Raw genomic sequence first — 23,510 nt, 5'->3', positions numbered from 1 at the left:
TACTCAGTCTCCACCTGTGTCCCCTTGTTCACTTACCAACCGTGTTAAACAGTTTATCCTTATCTACCCTGTCAATTCCTCTGAGAATTTTGAAGGTAGTGATCATGTCTCCCCTTACTCTTCTGTCTTCCATTGTTGTGAAGTGCATTTCACGCAGCCTTTTCTCATAACTCATGCCTCTTAGTTCTGGGACTAGCCTAGTGGCGTACCTCTGAACTCTTTCAAGCTTCATCTTGTGCTTGACAAGGTACAGGCTCCATGTGGGGGCTGCATACTCCAGGATTAGTCTTACATATGTGGTATACAAGGTTCTGAATGATTCCTTATACAGATTCCTGGAGGCAGTTCTGATGTTAGCCAGCCTCGCATACACCGCCGATGTTATTCTTTTTATGTGGGCACCTCCCATTCGGTATCCTGTTTCCACCACCTAGTTTCATTACCTTACATTTTCTCAGGTTGAACTTTAGTAGCCATTTGTTGGACCATTCATTCAGTTTGTCTAGGTCATCTTGTAGTCTCATACTATCTTCCTCTGTCTTAATCCTTCTTGAGGTAATCTTGAGGTTATCTTGAGATGATTTCGGGGCCTAGTGTCCCGGTCCTTGCCCAGGCCTCCTCTTTGTTACACCCCCCCCCCAGGAAGCAGCCCGTTGCAGCTGTTTAATTCCCAGGTACCCATTTACTGCTAAGGTCTTTAATTTAGTATGGACTCTCAGATCTACTGTAGATATAACTCTTAGTTCTCACATATTCCCTGGACACAAAATGCTCATGCACACACTCAACACTACTGGAGAGGTAGTTTCCTTCCCTTAACACTTGGGTTTCACATGTTAACACAAAATCTGAATAGCCTTCACCGAGATGCTGTATATTTTAATATCTGTTGTGACATTTAAAGGGATCTCAGATCGTTTCATTCCTCAAGCACCTAATGTCCTGAGGTACAGTATTTACAGTTTTAAAGAGCTCACACAACATGGTCTTTCACTCATTAAACATATCAATGGGCCTAAATGCCTATAGTTGGAATAAGCACACAAATACGTATAAATTTGAATTATATATTTGCTGTATTCTTAACAAAATTTAAACCAAATATACAGTATACTTGTTATAAACAAAAAATTTAGGACAACATACAAAATCTTAAAATTAAAGTACGAGTATTTATTTTCAATTTCCTATGAGGATTCATTTAATAACATATATGAGAATGTAACCTTAAATACATATGTACTTACAGGATAACACTGATAAGTGTTATTCTTGGCAGCTACACACACTCAACACACTCCTGCCATTATTTGTCTGGCTGCCTGCTTCATCAGTTACTGTACAGTATACGCTTCTTCCGGGACTCCACCACTAACATTACACAACTATCTGAGGTATCTCTTCAAAGACATGACCACCAAAAAATACCAGATCTATAAAGCACAGACAATTACCCTTCCGGGTAATTCTTCATAATAAGAAGTAATAATAAGTAAAGTAAGTAATACTAAAGTAATACTAAAGTATGCAAGAAGTAATAAATAAGAGGGATGAATTGAGTGTAAATTATGATATACCTATTATAATTTTCAGGGTACACAAACCACAGAGCTGCCCAAACACACAAGTCTTCTTCCAGTGATAATGTTCCTTATCCTTCAATAATTATTATATTAAGTTTCCTTACCATGAATTTTGGTAACTTGATTGCTCTTCTTAATACCGACACTAAGAAAACAGAAGCATAGAAAGCTTACACTATAAGATCAACAATACCAGTAATGCAGTCATATTAAACTATACTGTATATACATATATCTATATATACAGTATTAAATTAGTAACTTTTTGCCAGTTTCACATTCTCAAATGAGGGTAGATTTGTGTAAAATATTTCCATAGAATTAATTATTATCCATACATTACACCAAAGTAAGTAATTTTCAAAAGAAGGCACCAAACCGGGAAGGCTATTTAGCACCATCAAATGTGAGGGATAATCAGAGGGCACTAAATATCACCAAGGATGCCAATACGAGAGCAGAAACGCATAAGGCGAACGACATCAAAAGCATCGGAGGTACCAAGAATACTATCGAGAGACAAGCGACCGTGGGGGACGGTCGGAAAACAAGACACACGCTCGTCCCGGAAGTCAGGACATTCAACAAGGATATGCACGACTGTAAGAGGGACAATGCAATTAGGACAATAAGGAGCAGGGCGGCGCTCCATCAAGTGACCATGAGTTAAGCGAGTATGGCCAATACGCAACCTCGCCAGAGCCGTTTCCCATCGCCGGTTACGGGGCAGGAGGATGGCCACAAGGACACACAACTTTTAAGAGTAGTTTGTTACCAGTAACAGACGACCAAGAAGCCTGCCAACGGGTAAGGACGGAGGAATGGATAACCAGGTAAAAGTCGGAATAAAGAATACCTTTACGAGAGATGGGACACGAGCGAACAGCTTCAATGGCGGCAGCATCAGCACGCTCATTTAAAGAGACACCAGTATGGCTGGGAACCCAACAAAACTCAACCGACTTAAATTTACTGTGAACAAGAAACAGCCAATGCTGGATCTCGACAACCACTGGATGAACCGGATTTATGGACCCAAGAGCCATGAGGGCACTACGAGAGTCAACAACAACTACAAATGAAGATTGACAACGAGAAAGCAGGAGACGAAGAGCACAGAGAATAACATAAAGCTCCGCTGTGAAGATGCTAGTCTCCGGAAGTAAGTGACACATATAAGTGCACTCAGGAAAAACAACAGAGTACCCAACACCGTCCGCAGATTTAGACCCATCGGTGAAGACGGAAACGGAGCGGGAGTGAGAAGAAAAGTGCTCAAGGAAAAGGCGTTTTAGAACCGTAGGACATTAAACCAAAGTTAACAGTAATTTCCTTCACCTTCCACAGCACCAAACACCATTTATTTCAAAAAATTAATTTATAGTGCTATACTTGTCCCACAATACATTGTTGTACTATACTCCTGCCTTACCAAATACTCTCTCCATCAAACTAAAATGAGAACTGGAATAAAACTAAAATGTGAAAATCTAAATAATTCCATTGAATCTGACTGAAAGATATATAACAAAGCATTTACAATACAATAATTGATGCATATTGTCCTAAATACATACATTATATATATACAGCATACTGTATGTATAATATTTATATTTATTTGAACACTACTTGACTCGATCTTTTATTATTAATTTTTTAAAAAATAAATCAGAATCTGAAGACATTGCGGATCATCCACAATGTCAAAGGCACGCAGCCCATCACATCCCACATGGTTGACAAGACAACCTACTCCCCTGCAATGTCATAAAACAATAACAACAATTAAGAAGGCCTATATTGTTTAATTTTAACACTGCTAATGACAGCAACAGCTTCAATATTCATGTTCAGCTTTGATTATGGTTTAAAAGCAAGCAATTATAACACTAACAAGAATCTTTGTATGACATCCAAGGAACTGTGTACATCTGCTTATCACTAATCTGCAATAATCTTGGCACTTACAATATAAATGAATGTCATTTTCTTGTCTTGAAAGTTACTTTTTTCACAAGAGCTAAATATAATTCATGTACCATATTCATACACATGAACAAAATAACAACAAACAGCTACTAAAGCAAAGTCAGTAAAGAAGAATCAAAGTAACCTGCCGAGCTGTGAACGAACTCCTATTAAACACCTTTATAATGACTATACAATTCTGTACTCTACTTACATTTTATTTGCCTCAGATGATAATTTTGATTCTTTCGCTGAATTCTTCTAAGACTCTGGTAGACAATAATATACAGTATATAAAAAGCAACACTTGTTAGCGAGTACATGCTGGAATTTAAAAAAAAAATAAAAAAAAGAAGTTAAGCCTCTCAGTGGCCATTTTATAGAGGTGGCTTTTTCTTCTCCCTCACTGGCCTCACCGGCGCTGGTCCTGGGTCCTCTTCTGTTTCAAATGCCTCGCTGGCTTCCTCTACTTGTCCTGAAACTTCAGATTCCTGTTTTTTAGCCTCATGTTCATAGATAAGAGCCTTCCCAGTGGCTTTTGCTGTACGTTTGGCAATTCCCTTTACTCCTAAAGAGGCAATATTGTGACCCGCAAAAGCAGTTTGTCCAACAGCATAAAGGGTGTTGTCTGCCAGGTGTCCAGCATCTTCACCATACCTGCCAAGGAACATCAACATTAGGTACAATTTAGTCATTTTCATATTAAAGGACAAAGTAGTATTTACAGTACAGTACTCACAAACAAATGGGAACACTATACAGCAAGCTACACTTTCCATGAGGCGTATAGCAGGTAAGGTTAAACAAACATCTCTAAACTGCATGAATGGTTATGACATCTCACTTTTTGTTTTTAGTACAGTATTCTATAAACATCATGTTAAAGATACATTTTTAAGTGTAAGTGTAATTGCAAGATGAGAGGTATGCTTGTGGTGTCCCATCTTACCAGTACTCAGTCATATGACACTTTGAAACTACCGATGGTTTTGGCATCCACCACCTTCTCGCTTAACATGTTCCAACCGTCTACCCTTGTGTTTGCAAATGAGAATTTTCTTATATTTTTTGGCACCTTTGTTTCCTTTACTTGAATATATGACCGCCTTTTCTTGAAGTTGAATGTGTAAATAATTCCCATTTATGTATTTTGTTGATTTGTTACTACTGTATTTTGTATGTAGCGCTCACGCCACCTCTTTTTCCTTCTAGCTCTAGCATAGTTAACATCTCCAGCCTCTCCCTATAACTAATTTTTCAGTTGCAGAAGCCCTTTAGTAACGTGAATTGCACCCTTTCCAGTATATTGATGTGCTTCTTGAGATACAGGCACCATACAACAGCAGTGTATTCCAATTGTTGACTTACAAAGGTTGTGAAGACTTTTTTATATTTCACCAGCCATGTATTTAAAAGCAATTCTGAAGTTGGAAAGTGTAGCATAGACTCCTCTCACAATGTTCTTTATGTAGTCCTGTGGAGACAGTTTACTGTCCAGGGCCACCCCTAGATAGCTTTCATTGTCCGAGTTCTTCATTGTCTTTCCACACAATTAGTATGTTGTAGCCTATTTTCTCCTATTCCACATTCCATGATGTTGCATTTATTCACATTGAATTCCATCTGCCATATGTTGCTTCATTCACTTATTTTGTCCATATCATCTTGAAGGGCATGACAGTCATTCAAGTTTCTAATTTTTCTAGTAGCTTAGCATCATTGACATATATTGGTTTTTGTAGAGTCTAAAACCCATCAGTACTTTCAAAATGTTATATGACAGAGTACTGGGAAGACGAGACACCACGAGTATAGCTCTCATCCTGTAACTACACTTAGGTGGTAATAATTTTCATATAACTCAGTATCCCCACTGGCAGATCATTTATATACACAACGAACACTACTGGTGCTAGAACTGAACCCTGTGGTACTTCGCTTGTAACATTTCTCTAGTCCTCTGGAGAATTACCTCCGATTACCACCCTCAATTTTCTGTTAGAATATCTGGCATCCATGTCAGAAGTCTGCCTGTCTGCCCTCCAGCATGTTCCAGTGTGTTTGAAGGTCTGTGTTTGGATATACTAGTACTGTATCAGTGTCTAACCTACTGTTTTATTTTCTCCAAATCAGATATTCTAAAGCACTCTCTTCTAACACATACCTTTGGTTATTGAACTTTACTATTTTCTCTTACATTTTTTGTAATTGCTATATAGTAAATACAGTATTTTAGGAATTGATAGTGTAAGCCAAGTTATGCATGAAGTGAGAAAATACTGAGGATTGAACAAGAAAGTTGCAAGGGACAGACAATGAGAGGGAAGAGCTATGAAGGTTAAGATACAAGTTAAGGAGCTGTTTTAGTTAACTGGTGATGTAAAGATTCCTGACTGGGACCCAACACTCTTAGTCGAGTGTTCCACTTGCTCGGTGCTTCAAACAACCATGCTCACAGAAGAAAAGCAACAACAGAACCCTACTTGTGAGAGATCACATTGACCGTGTTATCGGTTAGGCTGGTGGCAAGCATGGCTGCAGCGGATTCTAAACTCATGTAGATAGTCGAGGCTCCACGCACTGCTCCTGCCGCTACTTCCAGCACACCTTCGACCTGTTGGTTAGTATTACACAACTATCAACTTATACTTCTTTCGTAAAGATTCCAATTATTCTTTCATAAATCACCTTGCCCAACCTACTCATTACTCCCGAGGCTTATGTAACTGGATGATGGAGAACAGAAACATATTAACACACGTGCAGCAAAGCGTATCACAGCACCACAAAGTATTCAAACAAAAATTTATACGTGTAATAGGAAGATTTAGGACAGTACAGGGCTGTACAGAACATACACAGTACTAGTTAATTATTTAAACACAGTATGCTGCAAGCTTCTTTATTTTGTAATTACCTGTAGAGTATATTTAACTACAGAAATTAATAATAGTTATTTCAAAAGGTAAACCACTCTTCAAACAATAGTTTAGTAGACATATTTCTAAAACCTGCCATTCACTAGTTATGAATAAGCCAGCACACTCTTACCTTCCAATATTACTATATAAGGAAACTTGTCATGGTATTTAATTTTTCTTCCGTTTGCATTTTTAATTATATACCCATTATCACGTATCCTGAATATTAAAGTAAAGCATCCTAAAGATATTTATTTTATGCCCATTTTCAGTATTCTGGCCCATATTTTCAAAACACGTGTCCTATATATATTAGCACATTCCTTGTTACACAATAACTATATTTTTTTCAATTACAGTTGGCTGAAGAACATACTCTGTTCTTTCTGGCAGCATCTCACAATGTTCTGGACAAATGCATGAAATACTGTACAGTCACTGACCCTAATGTCACTCAAATACGTTAGGACAAAACCCTGTTGAAAAATTCTGCAGGTTTGAAAGTCCAGACTATCTATACACACGAACACATCTTGTACTCCCCAATATGATGTGACATTGATTGCTATTTGATTAATTGAGTGCACTGGAGTCTTGTTGATCTTCTAGTTGGAGTCAGAATTTGTATTGAGCATAGGAACAGTAATTATTTAAATTAGTATTCTCTGTAAATCTTTTGTTTTTCAGCAGATGCCAGGATGGCATTATAAAAACAACAACACAGTAGTAGGAAACATATTGTTCTTTTCTCTCACTTTGGAGAAAGTATGGAATGTATATTAAGCAGTCCCCGTGGTGCAGTGGTAAAACACCAGCCCAGCGCTTCGTGAGCGCTTTGGCCTAGGTTCGTATCCTGGCCGGGGAGGATTGACTGGGCGCCAATCCTTAACAGTAGCCTCTGTTCATCCAGCAGTGAATGGGCACCTGGCTGTTAAACGATTTGGCGGGTCATATTCCAGGGAAAATTAAGATTAAGGACCTGCCCGAAACGTTATGCATGCTAATGGCTTTACAAGAACGTAATAATTCTTGTACATAAAAAAATATATAATTAAGACATAAAGTTATGATATTTATGAGTAATGTGATTGTAACACATCCTTACCTACAAAATATTGAAACAAACAGTCATTTAGGGAAAAAGGAGAGTTCTATTAAATGCAATGAAACAATAGTTTCAACATGTTGTAATGTCCGTCATGAAATCTAGCCTTCATAACACAAGTTTAAACATAGTAGCTCCAGTTGTTTGGTGGCAATAGGGGAAAATGTCAACTGATATACAGAGCTAAATTTGTCACGAATAATTTAAAAAATATATAAAACTGAAGTAGTTAGAAAAGAACCTTCATGTAGTATGATTTTTAGATGTGATCAATGGCATACAAATTATATCAAGAAAGTTTATTATACCAAGAAAGTTTTTTTAGTTTCAATAAGCAAACCAAGTTGCCTGCTTAAATGGCAGTTACAGTACTCACATCAGAAGTCGCTTCTTTTTCATTTTTTCCAGTCAAGTGAGAGATAGCACGAGTGCCCTGCTTCTGAATATGTGGTGCCAGGCGCTTACCCAGTGCCATTGTTGCCTTCCCAACTTGATTCACTGCAATGAGAAAAAATAATCAGCAATATATCGAGTTCCTTTCTATACCCGTCATACCTTTCATCTTTTACCATTGTTTTATATAATCCACAACTTTGTCTATTGTGCTCTTTCCTCCCTGACTCTTGCTTCCATCCCCCTGCTCTTCCTACCCTCCCAGTAAGTATGTCTGCCTCTATACACACTACTTGCACCCTATAATACCTGTGTGTATGTCAAGTCAGTAGTCTGAATATACAGAGTCTGCCATTAGACACCTTGTAAGACAAAGCATCCATTGCAGAGGCATGCACATTATGGACGAGAAGAGAATCGACTTGAGAATGGTCCAGGACGGACCAAAACGTTGTCGTCCCTTCACTTTCTAGTGTGTAGTTCGGTCAACACATTATTGACAATTCAACACATTGTATGTACTTCCCAGGCCTAAAAATCTTTTGACCATTTTAATACAATGCGCATTTGCTAAATATTACGCAAGATGAAAATGTGTGATTTTTGCATGTTTGTTTAAAAAACAAAACAAGAAATAATTTAGATTTTTTTTTTCAATATAAATTCACCAAGTAAACATTTACAGAAGGAAATATTATGCCTTAACTTACAGAGGTAACCACTAATTTTCACGGCTTTCCCTGATATATCTCTTGCCACTTTAGCCGTTGTCTGCCACTTGGGATCAATTTCAGTTTTCTGCTCCACCGGCTGAACATAACCTTTGAGACTCTCCGAGCCATAACTTATCAGCTCTCCAAGTTTCTCAGCACCCCAGACCACCCCTTTGGACAACGTCTCTGCTCCTGTAACATAACAAATTTACACTCTTTTTACTGTATTAATCTATCTGTTACTGTTAACCGTGATAAGGTCTCTACACACTGAACTCCATATTGGGACCCAAGTACTGAACTACAGAATTGATGAGGGTAATTAAGATTATAGATCTACAAGAAGATACAAATTTACTAAATTACGTTCAGTAAATGATGTGAAATTGACAGTTGTGTGGAAGACAAACCTCACTTCTCTATATCGTGAGCAAAGCCACCTGCAGAGGCCTAGATACAAGTAATCTACATGCAGGGTAAAAACACTAAAAAGGAACATACTGCTAAAACCAAAACACAATTACTAAAATACCTGGCAAAGATGTAATAACAAAGAATATGCAATATGTTGAAACTACACTTTTAATAATTCTTATGCTAATCAATGGTACAGCAAAATCACACATGTAGTTCAATGATACTTAAATAAGAATACTTTACTATCATAGCAAAAAATAAAAAACGAGTTACAGAATTCAAATATCACTAGCACCAAGACGAAGTGTTTTACATGCAAGTAGAGAACATCACAAAAGTTCACTGGAAAGTTAAAGCAATAAGGGTCCTAAAATATACTCTATCTATATTTATATCTATCTACAGCTGTTACATATTTCAAGTCGAAAAGTACTCATGCATGGCTTCCTCAACACCCAAAGTAACCGGAAGGTTATCTATTTACTGTATTAAATCAACCACACTCCTTTCCCAGCTAAATGAGTTGGTGTGTGTGCACATGACGTAGCATAATCCCCACATTACACACGCGCACACACACGCTGCGGTGTCGGCTCCTAAGTGAGGAGGGTTAAGACGAGTGATCAGCACAGGCACAGACACAGCCAGCCAACCACAGCTCGCCTCAGTTAGTTTATGTTGCTCACCGTTGATGTCAATGTCTGACCACTTGCATAATAAGGAAATACCTTAAATTGTCATGTGTCAAGATAAAATTAAGATGTTTTGCCAATATGTAGAGCATTCATTTTCTTATTTAGCAAGAGATTTATTAAGAGATTTATTAAGAGATTCTTATTAATCTCATTGTTAGCTGTATTTTTTGTTAGAAATCATTTGTGATAACATATCATTATAAGCATTTATTCCAGTGTACTCCACCCTACAAATGCTGATAGCATTTCACTAAATGTATAACATGCAGTGCTGTACTGTAATGCAACTTGCATATGTCCGAGTGTGGAGGAGGCAACATTCACCATGATAGAGATGTTAATTGCAGGTGTAATAAATACCAATTCAATTATTATAAATATAAATATGGGGACAACAAAGCAAGACATAAATGCATATAAAATATAGAGCATAGTACTAGTGTTTTATTCATGATGGGCGACATGATCAGTACATGCCCACGTTATCAAAGTATTGCAGTTATCCTTCCAAACCTGTACTGTTTTCTCCATAGGTTATATTCTTGTATTTTCTTAGTAAATCATAACCTGGTCATGTTAGCTCTACTCTATTTTGTTTCGTTATCAACTGCAACTCCAAGTTTCTTCATCACATTTACAGTACTTTGATGATTAACACTGTAATGGTGGAAAATTCATCAATAATCACACTCTCTGTGAGGTTTATTCATCTCGTGTCATCACTATAATTGTTCTCTATGTAGTTACTTTAATTACTCTCTAACTACCATCAATAACAACTCTACAGCACTAGTAATAACACAATGTTCCAATATACCTGAATTGAACAACACACCTTCCCTGCATTCAACACACATTGAACAATAATTCATCAAACTTCAGGTTAATTATTTTACATACAAAGATGAATTCAAACTCTGTATAAAACACTAAATACAGTATTGGAAAAAAGTCATTAAAAATGGCTTTAAAAATTTTGTATATGTTGGATGCTGATAAAGGTGAAAAATCATACCTATGGTAAGTTTGGCTTAATGTAAAAATCTAAGATTTATCCACCTCTAAATTGTGTTATCTCTAGTGGCTGACACCCCAATCTATGCCCTAAATTCTGTAAAGTCCTTCATTTAAATAAAATTTCTCAAACCACTATTGAATTTATGCATCAGAAGATATTTAATATATATTTGATGTATTGACAGAGGAGTGCCATGGGAAACAATATATATTATGCATAGTAACAGTAAAAATGCCCTGACACTAAAATAATGTTTCCTAATTCCAATAAGATGAAGCATCCTCACACATTGCAAAGTTAGCATTTCTTTAGCGGAAGCATGGCAGAGTTAAGAAGCAATCATCAAACACATTAGACTCCTGGGGCTAGATTCACGAAGCAGTTATACAAGCACTTACGAACCTGTACATCTTTTTTTCAATCTATGGCGGCTTTGTTTACAGTTATTAAACAGTTAATGAGCTCCGAAGCACCAGGAGGCTCTTTATAACAATATCAACAGTTGTTTGGGAAGTTTTCATGCTTGCAAGCTGTTTAATAAATGTAACCAAAGCTGTCAAAGATTGAGGAAAGATGTACACATTCGTAAGTACTTGCGTACCTCGTGAATCTGGCCCCTGGTTCTGCATTGTGGCTTTCTGATGAATCCATATTGAACCAGGCATGTACTGTACTGTGTGTGTGTACATTTATTGTACACCAAAACTTCAAAATGTTAACATTAAAACTTTATATGACATTCCAAATACCATAACTCTATATGAAAGTAAATCCTCAGTTACTGAATACTTCACACAATGTACTCCGTGATTTTGCTGTTCCTTCCAGTACAGTACCTGTTACCAGACCTGATGCAATCCGCTCAGCGGTAGATTTCTCTATTAACTTTGTTTGCTCCAAACGGTCAACTCCCGGAGGAACTTCTTGTTCTTGATACGAGGTCATTTGAATAAGAATGTGCTCCAGTAATTCTTTGGTTTCCTTGTCTACCGTGTCTGGAATGATCACTCCAACACTTGAACCTGTTGAGCAATGTATTGTTATTTATGAAAGGAAACCAATCCTTTGATCAGAAAATACAGTATTCTAGTTTCTAAAGCACACACTTCATTCTCCACAACTCATCGTAATCATGGACTCCATTCTCATCATCTCGCCCCAATCATGGACCTCATTCATCATCATCTCACCCCAATCATGGACATCATTCTCATCATCTTGCCCCAATCATGATCATCATCTCACCCCCAATCATGGACCTCATTCTCATCATCTCACACCAATCATGAACATCATTCTGATCAACTCATCCCAATCATGAACATCATTCTGATCAACTCATCCCAATCAGATGAATGTAACAAAAACCATGATACACACAGTAAAGATAATAAAGGATAGTGTAAACTTTGGTCAGTGAGAAACAGAGAACATAAGCATCATTGACAATTTAATATCTTACAACTATAGCCTGGACTTTTTGTCACAATACCAGTACAGTACAGTATATAATTTCAAAAAGTAAAATATTTCCACTTGATATGAAGCAAGATCATAACTACTGAATATTTTCCATTTACCATCACATTAATGTCAATGATTCAGTGAACAAAATGTTACGATGTCACCAAATATTATCGTGAGATATCTTTTACTATAACTATTGTTCAGTGTTCGTTAACCTGAGCACGAGACGTGAAATACTAACCACATTACAAGTATAAAATACCAGAGACAATTTGCCTTTATATACTTACAGTATGTGACTATGTTAGGTCTAGTGAACAAGAGAATCACAGATTTTATTCCAAGAAAGATTAACTGCAGAAGTAATTTTGTAATTACAATACTTGCTGGAGCAGTTGATGGTAAGATTATTGGTTTAACATTATAATAAATGCTTTCTTAAACTCTCACAACTCAACAAATTACAATTACATATGTTACGACTCACCTGGCACACTACTGCTAACATCTGGGAACATGTAAGCACCATAGAAGGAATGAAGAACGGGACTCTGGGCAGGGATCAGCGGATAGCTCCACTCACCAACTTGGATGAACCCCCGAGCACCACTTGGGGCACCACCATCACCAATAGGTTCTGTTGGCAGGTGTCAAAGTCTGTAACATGTGATCTGTGTCTTGAGCACTACAGGTGTGCATTACATACAGTAGTATGAAACATATATACCTGTACAAGCATACAGTGTGCTGCCATAAGAGTACCGAGTCAAAGTTCTATATACAGTATATGTTACGTTATTTATTAGGCAGTGTTTTTTGCCCTTTGCTAGTGTTGCTTGGATAGATTATAGGACTACTTTTGTTATCTGCACATTAGTACTTTAATGAGATCAAACTTATACAATAGCAGCACAACCTTAGTTAGAAATATCTTACAAATAAATTTTGAATATATTTTAAAATAAAAATTAAAATGCATACAAATATTAAAATATAAAAATCAGTGAATTCAATCGCAACAATACACAAACTGTTGGGACAGTATACCAGACAATACTCACGAGGAAAAGTGAACACTGTAAGGAAGGACGGATACGAGGGACTTGTGACTCGTCCATCTGGATAGATGAAGAAGATCTGAACACCATTCTCAATCTGGAAGATCATCTCTCCCTGCTGTGGCGACATTACTGGTGTTGCGGGAGGAGCCTCAACCATCTCAAAATCTGATTCTTGTCCCTGAATAGTATTGATACACTTTATTTTTGTTATGGATGAATACATATGAAGCTTTCTTAACTGTAGTTACTAAATAAAGGTTTGCAAACATTTTCAATAAGAATACTGGCAGCGAAGTTAAAGAGAATGTATCGAGATTGTAAGGGGAAATTATCTTTTCATATGTGCAGAGCACCTTCTTTTATGTGAATTAATGTGAGCTAGCATTCTTTCAGTGATTATGTAATTGAGGATATCCTAAAAACACTCCTTTCCACGGAGAGCAATATTTAACCAATAACCTAACACTTTACAACAAACCAATGTAGAATGACTATATATCCAGATGAGCATGCACAAAGAAACAGGTAAACATGAGGACTAGTATGATATACCCGAGGGTGAAGGCCACCGAGGTGTGAAGAAGCAGCACCTTCTGTCGCTGCTGCTGCTGTCCTGTCGCTTCCTCCACCTGTAACAACAAATCAGAGAATATATTTTACATGTCCACTAGTATCAAGGAGGACCAAATGTATTGGCAATGAATGCATCTAGTGGCAATGAATGCATCTAGTGGCAATGAATGCATCTAGTGGCAATGAATGCATCTAGTGGCAATGAATGCATCTAGTGGCAATGAATGCATCTTGTGGCAATGAATGCATCTTGTGGCAATGAATGCATCTAGTGGCAATGTATGCGATTAAATTTATAAACACATTTTTAACTAAACAAATTTATTGGAACATTCTTTAATAGGCCACTCAGCTGAGTGGCTGAACTTTAGGGAATGGCACCCGGCCTCCAAAGCCCACTCAAGTCTACTGGGAACCAGAACCAGATTCTATCTCTCTACAAGATGATGCTAGCATAGGGTATCAGAGATGAACCCAAAATCAATAAAACATCACCAGAAATTATACATCTATCAAAACCACTCGACCCACTTTAAGTCATTCAATATGAACAATTGTGCAGGTTATCAGCTTTGCACTTGACGTCTCACAATTATATTTTTATTTCTTTATCTTTTCCTTCTAATACATGATTCTCAGATTATTAATTTACATCACAACAGCACTGGATAACAAAGTTAATTTCTATTTTTCTAACTCTCTCTTGATCCCTAGGTTGCATAACTCGCCTGAATCGACTGACTTGAGGTAATCATCATAGGAAGGCGGAGCATCATCAACCTGAGGAGCCACTGCAACAGTACTGGGGCTCACTGCAGCCTGGGCATCCGAAAAGTGATTTAACACTTCTTTCCTGAAATGATAATACCGTAAATGTATTCCTGTTTTTGAAAACCTAAATAATTATTATGTATTTTGCCATAAACATAGGCTGGTATAATGACCACAGCCTGGTACATTGACCACAGCCTGGTGCATTGACCACAGCCTGTACTGTCCCAACAATAATATAAATAAGGGTAAACATTACCCATCATCTCTTTACTGGGCTGCAGCCAGTGTTGCAAAAGTTTGGCATGTGTCATAACACAATATTGCAATCCAAAACACAAAATTAACCAAGCTGCAGTAAGCAAACAACACATGCTTACCATATTATTTAATTAATTAAATGCTTTCCTTGTGTTAAGCATATTTCCTACTGAGCATACTCTCAAATCTCCCCCTCAAATAGAGGGGGCTTATTGTACCACATTCCTACCTTATTAAACAAAATGTTGTCCTACCTTGTGCATCTCATCTTGACCTGCATCTCCGCATACTGTTGTACTTTCTCAGCACTACAGTCAAAGGATTCCACCTTGATGTTGAGGGCATTGTCAATCATGGTGAGACCCTTCTGCAGCACTATTCCAGCCTGCAAACATTTTTGTACTTGTACTAGATCTGATAACAGTGGTTGTGAGGAATGGAAAAAAGTCTTCAGGATATTGAAAGATTCAGTAAACTCTGCTGTATACACCTATCTAGTATCCAAAACTCTTCCGTAACCAATCTGGCCAATTTGGATTTAGTTTGAAAGTGGATTTTTGGATTGGCCTTTTCCAGAGTGGGCTAGTTTACACAGTTGGTAAACATAAGTTGGTAAAGTGGTCGGTAACCCAACCACAACAGTGTGGCCGAGGCCAGTGTGTTTTGAATCACCCTCAGCATAGATGACTGTGCTTTGTCTAATAACTACATAAATCACTGGAATTTTATAAGAAGACCTCTAAAAATATGTAATATTTTAGCACCTGCGGCTTTACCACATTTTAGCTTGTACAATGTTGTAATGACCTTACATCTATCAGCTGTCATTTGATCCTGCACTCACTCTCCTCACACTAAATCCAATTATGGTTATAACAGCACTTCTTTTAACACTTCCATCCAGCACATTCAAAATATTCACTTAATCAACATTCTAATGACATCTTCACTATTTAACATTCTGTCATGTCTATATACAACACTCAGTTTTACTTCTCTACTAGTTGCTATACTATTTTATGGCTTTACAAAAGAGCTTTCTTTTCTAGTGGAAAGAATTTTTGTAAGCTGGATCCTCACCCCAGTCCCGTCCCCTTATACTGTAGAGGATGTGAAGCAAACTGTGCCTCACAGTGGAGGACAGTGGTGACAACAATCATTATCTTCAGTTCCTGTATAACACAGATCTAAGAAATGTAGACATTTACATACCACAGAGTCTATCACAGATTAAGAAAGTAATTAGTAACAGAGCAATGCAAAAGATGTACAGTGACCACAACACAGCAGTTGCAACACCAGGATCTGCGGGTTGGTACAAGAATTTAACCAACTACGAACCACTTTGTTTGATGATAGGGAGCAGTAGAGCAACAGAAGTACACTTACATCGCATCAGGCTTGGATACCCATGTACATGAGAAATAGGCTTACAGGTTCCGAAAGATGAGAGGAAATGTCAGCACTGTGGAGAAATGTCCGACAGACCACTGGAACATTATCTAACACAGTGCACAGTTACAAACCCATTAAGATTTCAACTTAGATTCAACGGGGCAGAAGAAGTTGTTAAACACATATGGCAAAATCTTACTGAAGCGGCCATATGAGTCATAAATACTCATACTCCGCCCAAGTAAAACCAAAACAAGCAACACTTAGTGGGCCAGCCAGAGGCTTAGGGCCTGTGCAGGAATATCCCTGCAAAAAAAAAAAAAAAAAACTGATCTTGTCAGTGACAAGATCTTGCTATTTTGACGATCTTGTCAAAATAAGATTTCTAAAAATACAGTGATATTATTAAGTTAAATATTTATAGCCCTGTCATGATACTATTAAAAAAAAAGGTTTATAGGCTTTATGGCGCCATACAAACCTGTGTGTGAAGTCCTCTCGAAGCTAATTTGATGCCGTGATCAATTAGCTTGTATGCCTCTTTATAGGACCTCTCAAATTCCTCCTCCAGTGTAACTGCTGCTGGTGTCAGGTTGGCTGGTGGAGGTGGTCGACCTGGAGCAGGTGGCTTGGGCAACCCTGAACTCATCTATAATATGAAAAATATTACATTAATTTAACACTTCTTTGTGAGTGTCAGGAGTCTAATTAGCTGTTCTTCTTGAGCTGGTACTTTGTTCCAATTCACCACAATCAAAGTCTTATGAGGGTAAATTGAAAATTTTCCATAAATCTTTCTTTGAAACATTTCTACATTATAACAGGATAATAAACCTTTCAGTGTATGACCATTCTGTGACATGGGAACTTATAGTAAACTTACAGAACCAGTTGTTGTTGTACTCACCTAGTTGTGCTTGCGGGGGTTGAGCTCTGGCTCTTTGGTCCCGCCAAAGAGAACACAGAGAACATAAGCACAGAGAACACTATATAAACATCAGAGGTCCAAGGTTTTTCAACATCCTCCCAGCGAGTATAAGAAATATTGCCAGAATAATCGTGGACGTCTTCAAGAGAAAAGATAGATTTTTTCAAGGAGTGCCAGACCAACCGGGCTGTGGTGGGTATGCGGGCCTGCGGGCCGCTCCAAGCAACAGCCTGTTGGGCCAAGCTCTCACAAGTCAAGCCTGGCCTCGGGCCAGGCTTGAGGAGTAGAAAAACTCCCAGAACCCCATCAACTAGGTGTCAAGCAAGCAGTACGCTCTTGACCTACGCTATAATCCCTTGTAGCACACACTGTCTCATACACTCATCAACAGTCGAAGATATTCTTGTGCTCTTTTGAGTGTGTGTAGTGCAGGCTAGTGAAGGCTAGTAGAAACGCTACTATGCCCGAAATGCTATGCATATTAATGCTTTTAGGTATTGTATGTACCAGCTCTAACTATAAATCCAACATTATGTTTGTAAATCATCTATGTATGTACTTTTCCTGAATAAAAAAATTGAATTTGAATTTGAATAGACTAGCCTGGCATCCCATCGTCTGCTCCGAGGCCATGTATGACTAACCATCCCATCATGTGGGGATATTACATCAACTCTAGGCTACCTTTTGGTCTACACTCTACAGTCCTCCATACCCAACAGGACTGTGTGTATATGTGTACCTAAATTGGTTAACTCAAATCCTGTTGCTGTTCCTAAGCGTGTTAGTAAATCAAATACAAATTCGGAGCCTATATGGCTACTCTGGGCTCCCCTGGGGTGAACCTTAGCCCTCAAGTCCGGCCACCTCTCTCTAGTGTCACCCTCGACCAAGCAATAGAGTGTGTCGTACTCACTGTTCAGTAGGGTGGGAGAGGCTGGAGGAAGGTGTGGGAGACGAGGGAGTGGTGAGAGGAGGCGAGAGTGAGCCAGCACCGCTGATCTCACCACCCATAACACAACAACTCGTGACGTCATCACACCACCACCCGTGACGTCATCATAACGTGCTAGAGCTCGCAAGACAAATGTTTCTTCCATTTTTACTTATATAAACAATCAGAGGAGTGTTATTACTTAATTAATTACCATTCCATTAAAATACATATATTTAGATATATTTTATTTAGAACGTGTTATTTTTGTTCTGTATAATTTACTAATTTACATATTACAAGCTGAAAACTCTAATATACATGACGTCATACTTCAGTATTAATGTGTGCTTCTTTTCGTAATACAGTTTCGATATATGGTTTAAAATGACAAAAAATACTATACTGTTCACGCCACACAGTATTAAATATTTCTTCTAAAAAGACTATACAAGAAATCAAAGTTAAATTGGGAAATGAATCCAAGAGATGACTAAATAAATCCGGATTGAAGTCTCCAGTGAAGCCAAACGCCCATGACGTCATAATCCGCTGAAAGTGCCATAAATTACATAATGAGAGAAAAGTATGGCAGGCGGAAGGGGAGTGGTGAGAGGTGGAGCAAATTGTTATTTTATCTGAGAGAGAGAGAGAGAGAGAGAGAGAGAGAGAGAGAGAGAGAGAGAGAGAGAGAGAGAGAGAGAGAGAGAGAGAGAGAGAGAGAGAGAGAGAGAGAGAGAGAGAGAGAGAGAGAGAGAGAGAGAGACAGACAGACAGACACGTTGGGGGCCTGTGGCTGAGTGGACAGCGTGCGGCACTCGTAATCCTATGGCTCGGGTTCGAATCCCGGCGCCGGCAGAGACATGTGGACAGAGTTTCTTATACCCTAATGCCCCTGTTACCTAGCAGTAAATAGGTACCTGGGAGTTAGCCAGCTGTTACTGGCTGCTTCCTGTATGTGTGTGTGTGTGGAAAAAAAAGTTGATTGACAGTTGAGAGGCGGGCCCAGAGATCCAGAGCTCAACCCCCGCAACCACAACTAGGTGAATACAGAGAGAGACAGACAGAGACAGAGAGACGGAGCTAGAGATACAGAATGGTGGGGGGGGGTGTAGAGAGGCACGCAGGGAGGAGGAGTGAAGGAGGCGTTTTACTGAGTGCAATCACGAGCAATTTAAAGGATCCTCTCTTGACAGCGATGAGAGGCCAGACCTGTGTTGCAGGAGGAAGTGCACAGCAGCAGTTACAGCCAGGTGCCTGCAGCAGCAGACGCAGCCAGCTTCCTGCAGCAGCAGACGCAGCCAGCTCCCTGCAGCAGCAGACGCAGCCAACTTCCTGCAGCAGCAGACGCAGCCAGCTCCCTGCAGCAGCAGACGCAGCCAGCTTCCTGCAGCAGCAGACGCAGCCAGCTCCCTGCAGCAGCAGACGCAGCCAGCTCCCCGCAGCAGCAGACGCAGCCAGCTTCCTGCAGCAGCAGACGCAGCCAGCTCCCCGCAGCAGCAGACGCAGCCAGCTCCCCGCAGCAGCAGACGGAGCCAGCTTCCTGCAGCAGCAGACGCAGCCAGCTCCCCGCAGCAGCAGACGCAGCCAGCTCCCCGCAGCCAGCTTCCTGCAGCAGCAGACGCAGCCAGCTCCCCGCAGCAGCAGACGCAGCCAGCTCCCCGCAGCCAGCTTCCTGCAGCAGCAGACGCAGCCAGCTCCCCGCAGCAGCAGACGCAGCCAGCTCCCCGCAGCCAGCTTCCTGCAGCAGCAGACGCAGCCAGCTCCCCGCAGCAGCAGACGCAGCCAGCTCCCCGCAGCCAGCTTCCTGCAGCAGCAGACGCAGCCAGCTTCCTGCAGCAGCAGACGCAGCCAGCTCCCCGTAGCAGCAGACGCAGCCAGCTTCCTGCAGCAGACGCAGCCAGCTACCCGTTGGAGCAGACGCAGCCAGCTCCACGCAGCAGCAGACGCAGCCAGCTTCCTGCAGCAGACGCAGCCAGCTTCCTGCAGCAGACGCAGCCAGCTCCCCGTAGCAGCAGACGCAGCCAGCTCCCTGCAGCAGCAGATGCAGCCAGCTCCCCGTAGCAGCAGACGCAGCCAGCTCCCCGTAGCAGCAGACGCAGCCAGCTCCCCGTAGCAGCAGACGCAGCCAGCTCCCCGTAGCAGCAGGCGCAGCCAGCTCCCCGTAGCAGCAGACGCAGCCAGCTCCCCGTAGCAGCAGACGCAGCCAGCTCCCCGTAGCAGCAGGCGCAGCCAGCTCCCCGTAGCAGCAGACGCAGCCAGCTCCCTGCAGCAGCAGATGCAGCCAGCTTCCTGCAGCAGCAGACGCAGCCAGCTCCCCGTAGCAGCAGGCGCAGCCAGCTCCCCGTAGCAACAGACGCAGCCAGCTTCCTGCAGCAACAGACGCAGCCAGCTCCCCGTAGCAGCAGACGCAGCCAGCTCCCCGTAGCAGCAGACGCAGCCAGCTCCCCGTAGCAGCAGACGCAGCCAGCTCCCTGCAGCAGCAGATGCAGCCAGTTTTAAAACCAGCTGCTACCCGGAGCAGCTGGTTTTAAGGCGCCAGAGGTACGCCCTCGCCCCTCCTCCTGTCGGTAAAAGCAGTTCCGTCGGACTTAAAGACTAAGCCACCCGTGCAGGCCAGGAGTTGGACTTGGTTGTCAGAGGCTATTTGAGACGCATGCCGTATAGGAGCATTTTATAGGTCATGGGAGCTCTTCCCCCATTACCATCCCCTGGCTATGGCAACCCCTTGGTTCGGTTTACCCTTGGTAAACCTTATTTTTTGTAAACCTTATTATTTTTTCTTGGTATTTACATTATTATCTGTATTGGTTAGTTTAAGGACCTGTGGACTTCTAGGTAGTATAGCAAACTTTTACACTTTCAGGTTATAAAAAAGGTAATTTTGTTTTCAAATTAAAGTAAACAAAATGTTATTTTCAACAGCAACAATCTAGGGTTTATACTTTACCATAGGACCATTTGTTAGTCAAAGTTACGAAATTCACATCAATTTTGAGACATTAAAGATTTTTTGGTAGAGAAATAGTTTAATCAATAGTTCACAGCATCAATATTTTGCTAGCATTCTCTGGGGAGGAATAAGACAACTTAATAAATAATGGCCAGTCGAGGTTTAGACCATAGATGCTCAGATTCAAGAAGTGGATTAAAAGGTAGTCAACGATTAGGAACATCACGATTTAATTAACAATAGAACGCTTCACTCTATTTCTCATTGTACTTTATTTGAAGTCTGAAAATTATATGGGAAAGCTGTGGCAGTGTGAGGTGCGAAGTTTGATGGCAATACTTTGGCCATGTTTGAGAACAGATTTTTAAAGTCTGGAGAAAAAGAGTAACTCCAGACAAGCCGCCGGCTTCTGGGCCATGTCGAGACTACTAGAGATGGTGGCTCCCTTGGGGAAGTCCTTTCTACACCAATACCACAAAGTTTTCCCCAAACGAATATAAAACCCAATTGTATCGCCAAGACACCGCGGACACCATACAACGAATCTCAAAGACATCAAGCAGTGAGAAACCACACCTCCCCGCCGCCTTCCATTACCTGACGAAGGTCAAGGGAGTGTGACGGAAAGCTGCCATCATTAACACCGGTAGTGTAGAGGGGACACCGGTGGTGTAGAGGTGGAGGGGAGAGTGATGGTGTGATCGTGGTGGGGAGCCCCTCGTCGCCTCGCTGTCTCGAGCTTCGAACACACTATGGTCGGCCTCGAGGGGGACTGGTCAAGTCGTCTGAATTTTGTAACTAGCTCATCAAGATTGTAACTTGCTTAGCTAAATGAATTGTGGGGTTTAGTCCCTGAGTCCATTATGTGCCTCTGTAACCCTTTTCACTACCGCCCACAAGATGGGTATGGGGTGCATAATAAATGAACTAAACTAAACAAGTCGTCTACTGTAATTTCGGATACCGGGCTAGAAACAACTTCGTTCACTGAGAAATTTGTACTTCCAAACCAATTTGTTCGTATATGCGCTGGTTTGTGTTCGCTGCTGTTCTCGTCTGAATAAATACATAACACTTCATCATATAATTATTAGCGCTTCCATTAACAATGCTTAGCGCACTGTTTGTATTACTTTGTTTGTTAACAAAGCGCTCTCGTATCAGAGAAGGGAAGGGAAGAGAACTCTCAGGGGGGAAAGCGCTGTAACGTACGGTTATGTTACGTTGTTGGGTACATTAGATACAGTGTTTAGTTAGTTTCATATTTATTTAGTAGTCCTAGATACAGCAGTGTCGTAGACGTTGAGACGGGGCTTGGAGCAGAGCAGAGAGCTGAGTGTGGCCGGAGTCGCGGAGCTCTATGTGGGAGAGCGTTGTAGCTCGATGAGGTCGTAGTCTGCTGTCTGCTCTGTGTCGAGGCTGTAGCATCTTGGGTCGATTAGAACTGTACACGTCGAGTGCTACATTGTTGACTTGAAATTGTACTGCTTTGCTATTCGATTGATTGATTGATGATAAAGATTAAGCCACCCAAGAAGTGGCACGAGTATGAATAGCCTGTAAGTGGTGACCTTTTTGACCCATTACCAGTATTAAGAGCTGATACTGGAGATCTGTGGAGGTGCGACTGCACCCTGCGTGACGGGAGATGTCTCCAGAGGTTTGCTATTCTCAAATCGCTTGCTTATATACGGTGACTACACCTCACAATAAGATAGGAGGGCAGAAACCGTTACCTGTAAATAGGGATAGGATTATAGCTTGTGTAGTTAGTGCTAATTAGTTATGTCATTAAGATGATGAGATAATGGAGCAAGTATAAGGCTTACTCGCTACAGTGGTTAAGTAGTTAATTGAATACGGACGTAGCCGCCACGAAGGAGCTAAGACGGAAAACGTTCTTGGCTAAGAGGAAAAACCTTCGTAAGTACCTTCCTGAATCCGGCCCCACTATATGTTTGACAAATCTCTCACCCTGTCCATGGAAGACAGAAGAAAATGTATATATGCTGGTTAGCATTTTAAATGTGTAGCCACGTCTGTGGTAGAAAATAATAATAATAAAAATTCTCAATCCATTGTACCTTCTAAATATAAAAATTTGTAGACTAAATCCAGGCGTCACCTTAAGAGGCTGTGTATGGCAAATTAAGCCGCTTGCCTGTGTTTACGGCGAGCGAGATTTAGTTCCAGGACCCCGCCTCTAAGGTATATTGTAGCTAGTGTATTTATAAATGTATAAATATGATGGAGGTGGTCCACATTCCCTCCCTCAGAGCAGTTTCCCAGCAGTCAGCTGCCACCGCCGCGGTCACCTAGGCTGCCGGCTACTATTTTATACAATTTCTTTG

The 23,510-nt window shown here is 40.5% G+C and overlaps 1 protein-coding gene across 5 annotated transcripts in view; it reads right to left on the bottom strand.

Moving 5' to 3' along the window:
- Positions 1-1,053: 1,053 nt before the first annotated feature.
- spartin overlaps positions 1,054-23,510 on the bottom strand; it is a 37,370-nt gene continuing 14,913 nt past the window's right edge. The window contains exons 1-12 of one of the 5 annotated variants that reach the window (XM_069317346.1): positions 21,757-21,886; positions 16,826-16,993; positions 15,204-15,334; positions 14,646-14,770; positions 13,897-13,973; positions 13,345-13,522; positions 12,771-12,920; positions 11,653-11,838; positions 8,684-8,878; positions 7,957-8,078; positions 6,038-6,168; positions 1,054-4,211 (exon numbers count right to left, since the gene is read on the bottom strand). In XM_069317346.1, coding sequence (XP_069173447.1) covers positions 3,932-4,211; positions 6,038-6,168; positions 7,957-8,078; positions 8,684-8,878; positions 11,653-11,838; positions 12,771-12,920; positions 13,345-13,522; positions 13,897-13,973; positions 14,646-14,770; positions 15,204-15,334; positions 16,826-16,993 — 1,743 coding nt within the window. In that variant the 5' untranslated portion in view covers positions 21,757-21,886 and the 3' untranslated portion in view covers positions 1,054-3,931. Of the gene's footprint in view, positions 4,212-6,037; positions 6,169-7,956; positions 8,079-8,683; positions 8,879-11,652; positions 11,839-12,770; positions 12,921-13,344; positions 13,523-13,896; positions 13,974-14,645; positions 14,771-15,203; positions 15,335-16,825; positions 16,994-18,188; positions 18,340-21,756; positions 21,887-23,510 lie in introns of those variants that run through there. The other 4 variants (XM_045728942.2, XM_069317347.1, XM_069317344.1 and 1 more) reach the window with 4 other exon arrangements.

The sequence above is a fragment of the Procambarus clarkii genome, chromosome 87, assembly GCF_040958095.1.
Source record: "Procambarus clarkii isolate CNS0578487 chromosome 87, FALCON_Pclarkii_2.0, whole genome shotgun sequence".
NCBI classification, from domain to species: Eukaryota; Metazoa; Arthropoda; class Malacostraca; order Decapoda; family Cambaridae; genus Procambarus; species Procambarus clarkii.
Note: the sequence above shows the minus strand (reverse complement) of the source record. Positions and strands in the feature narration are given on the sequence as shown.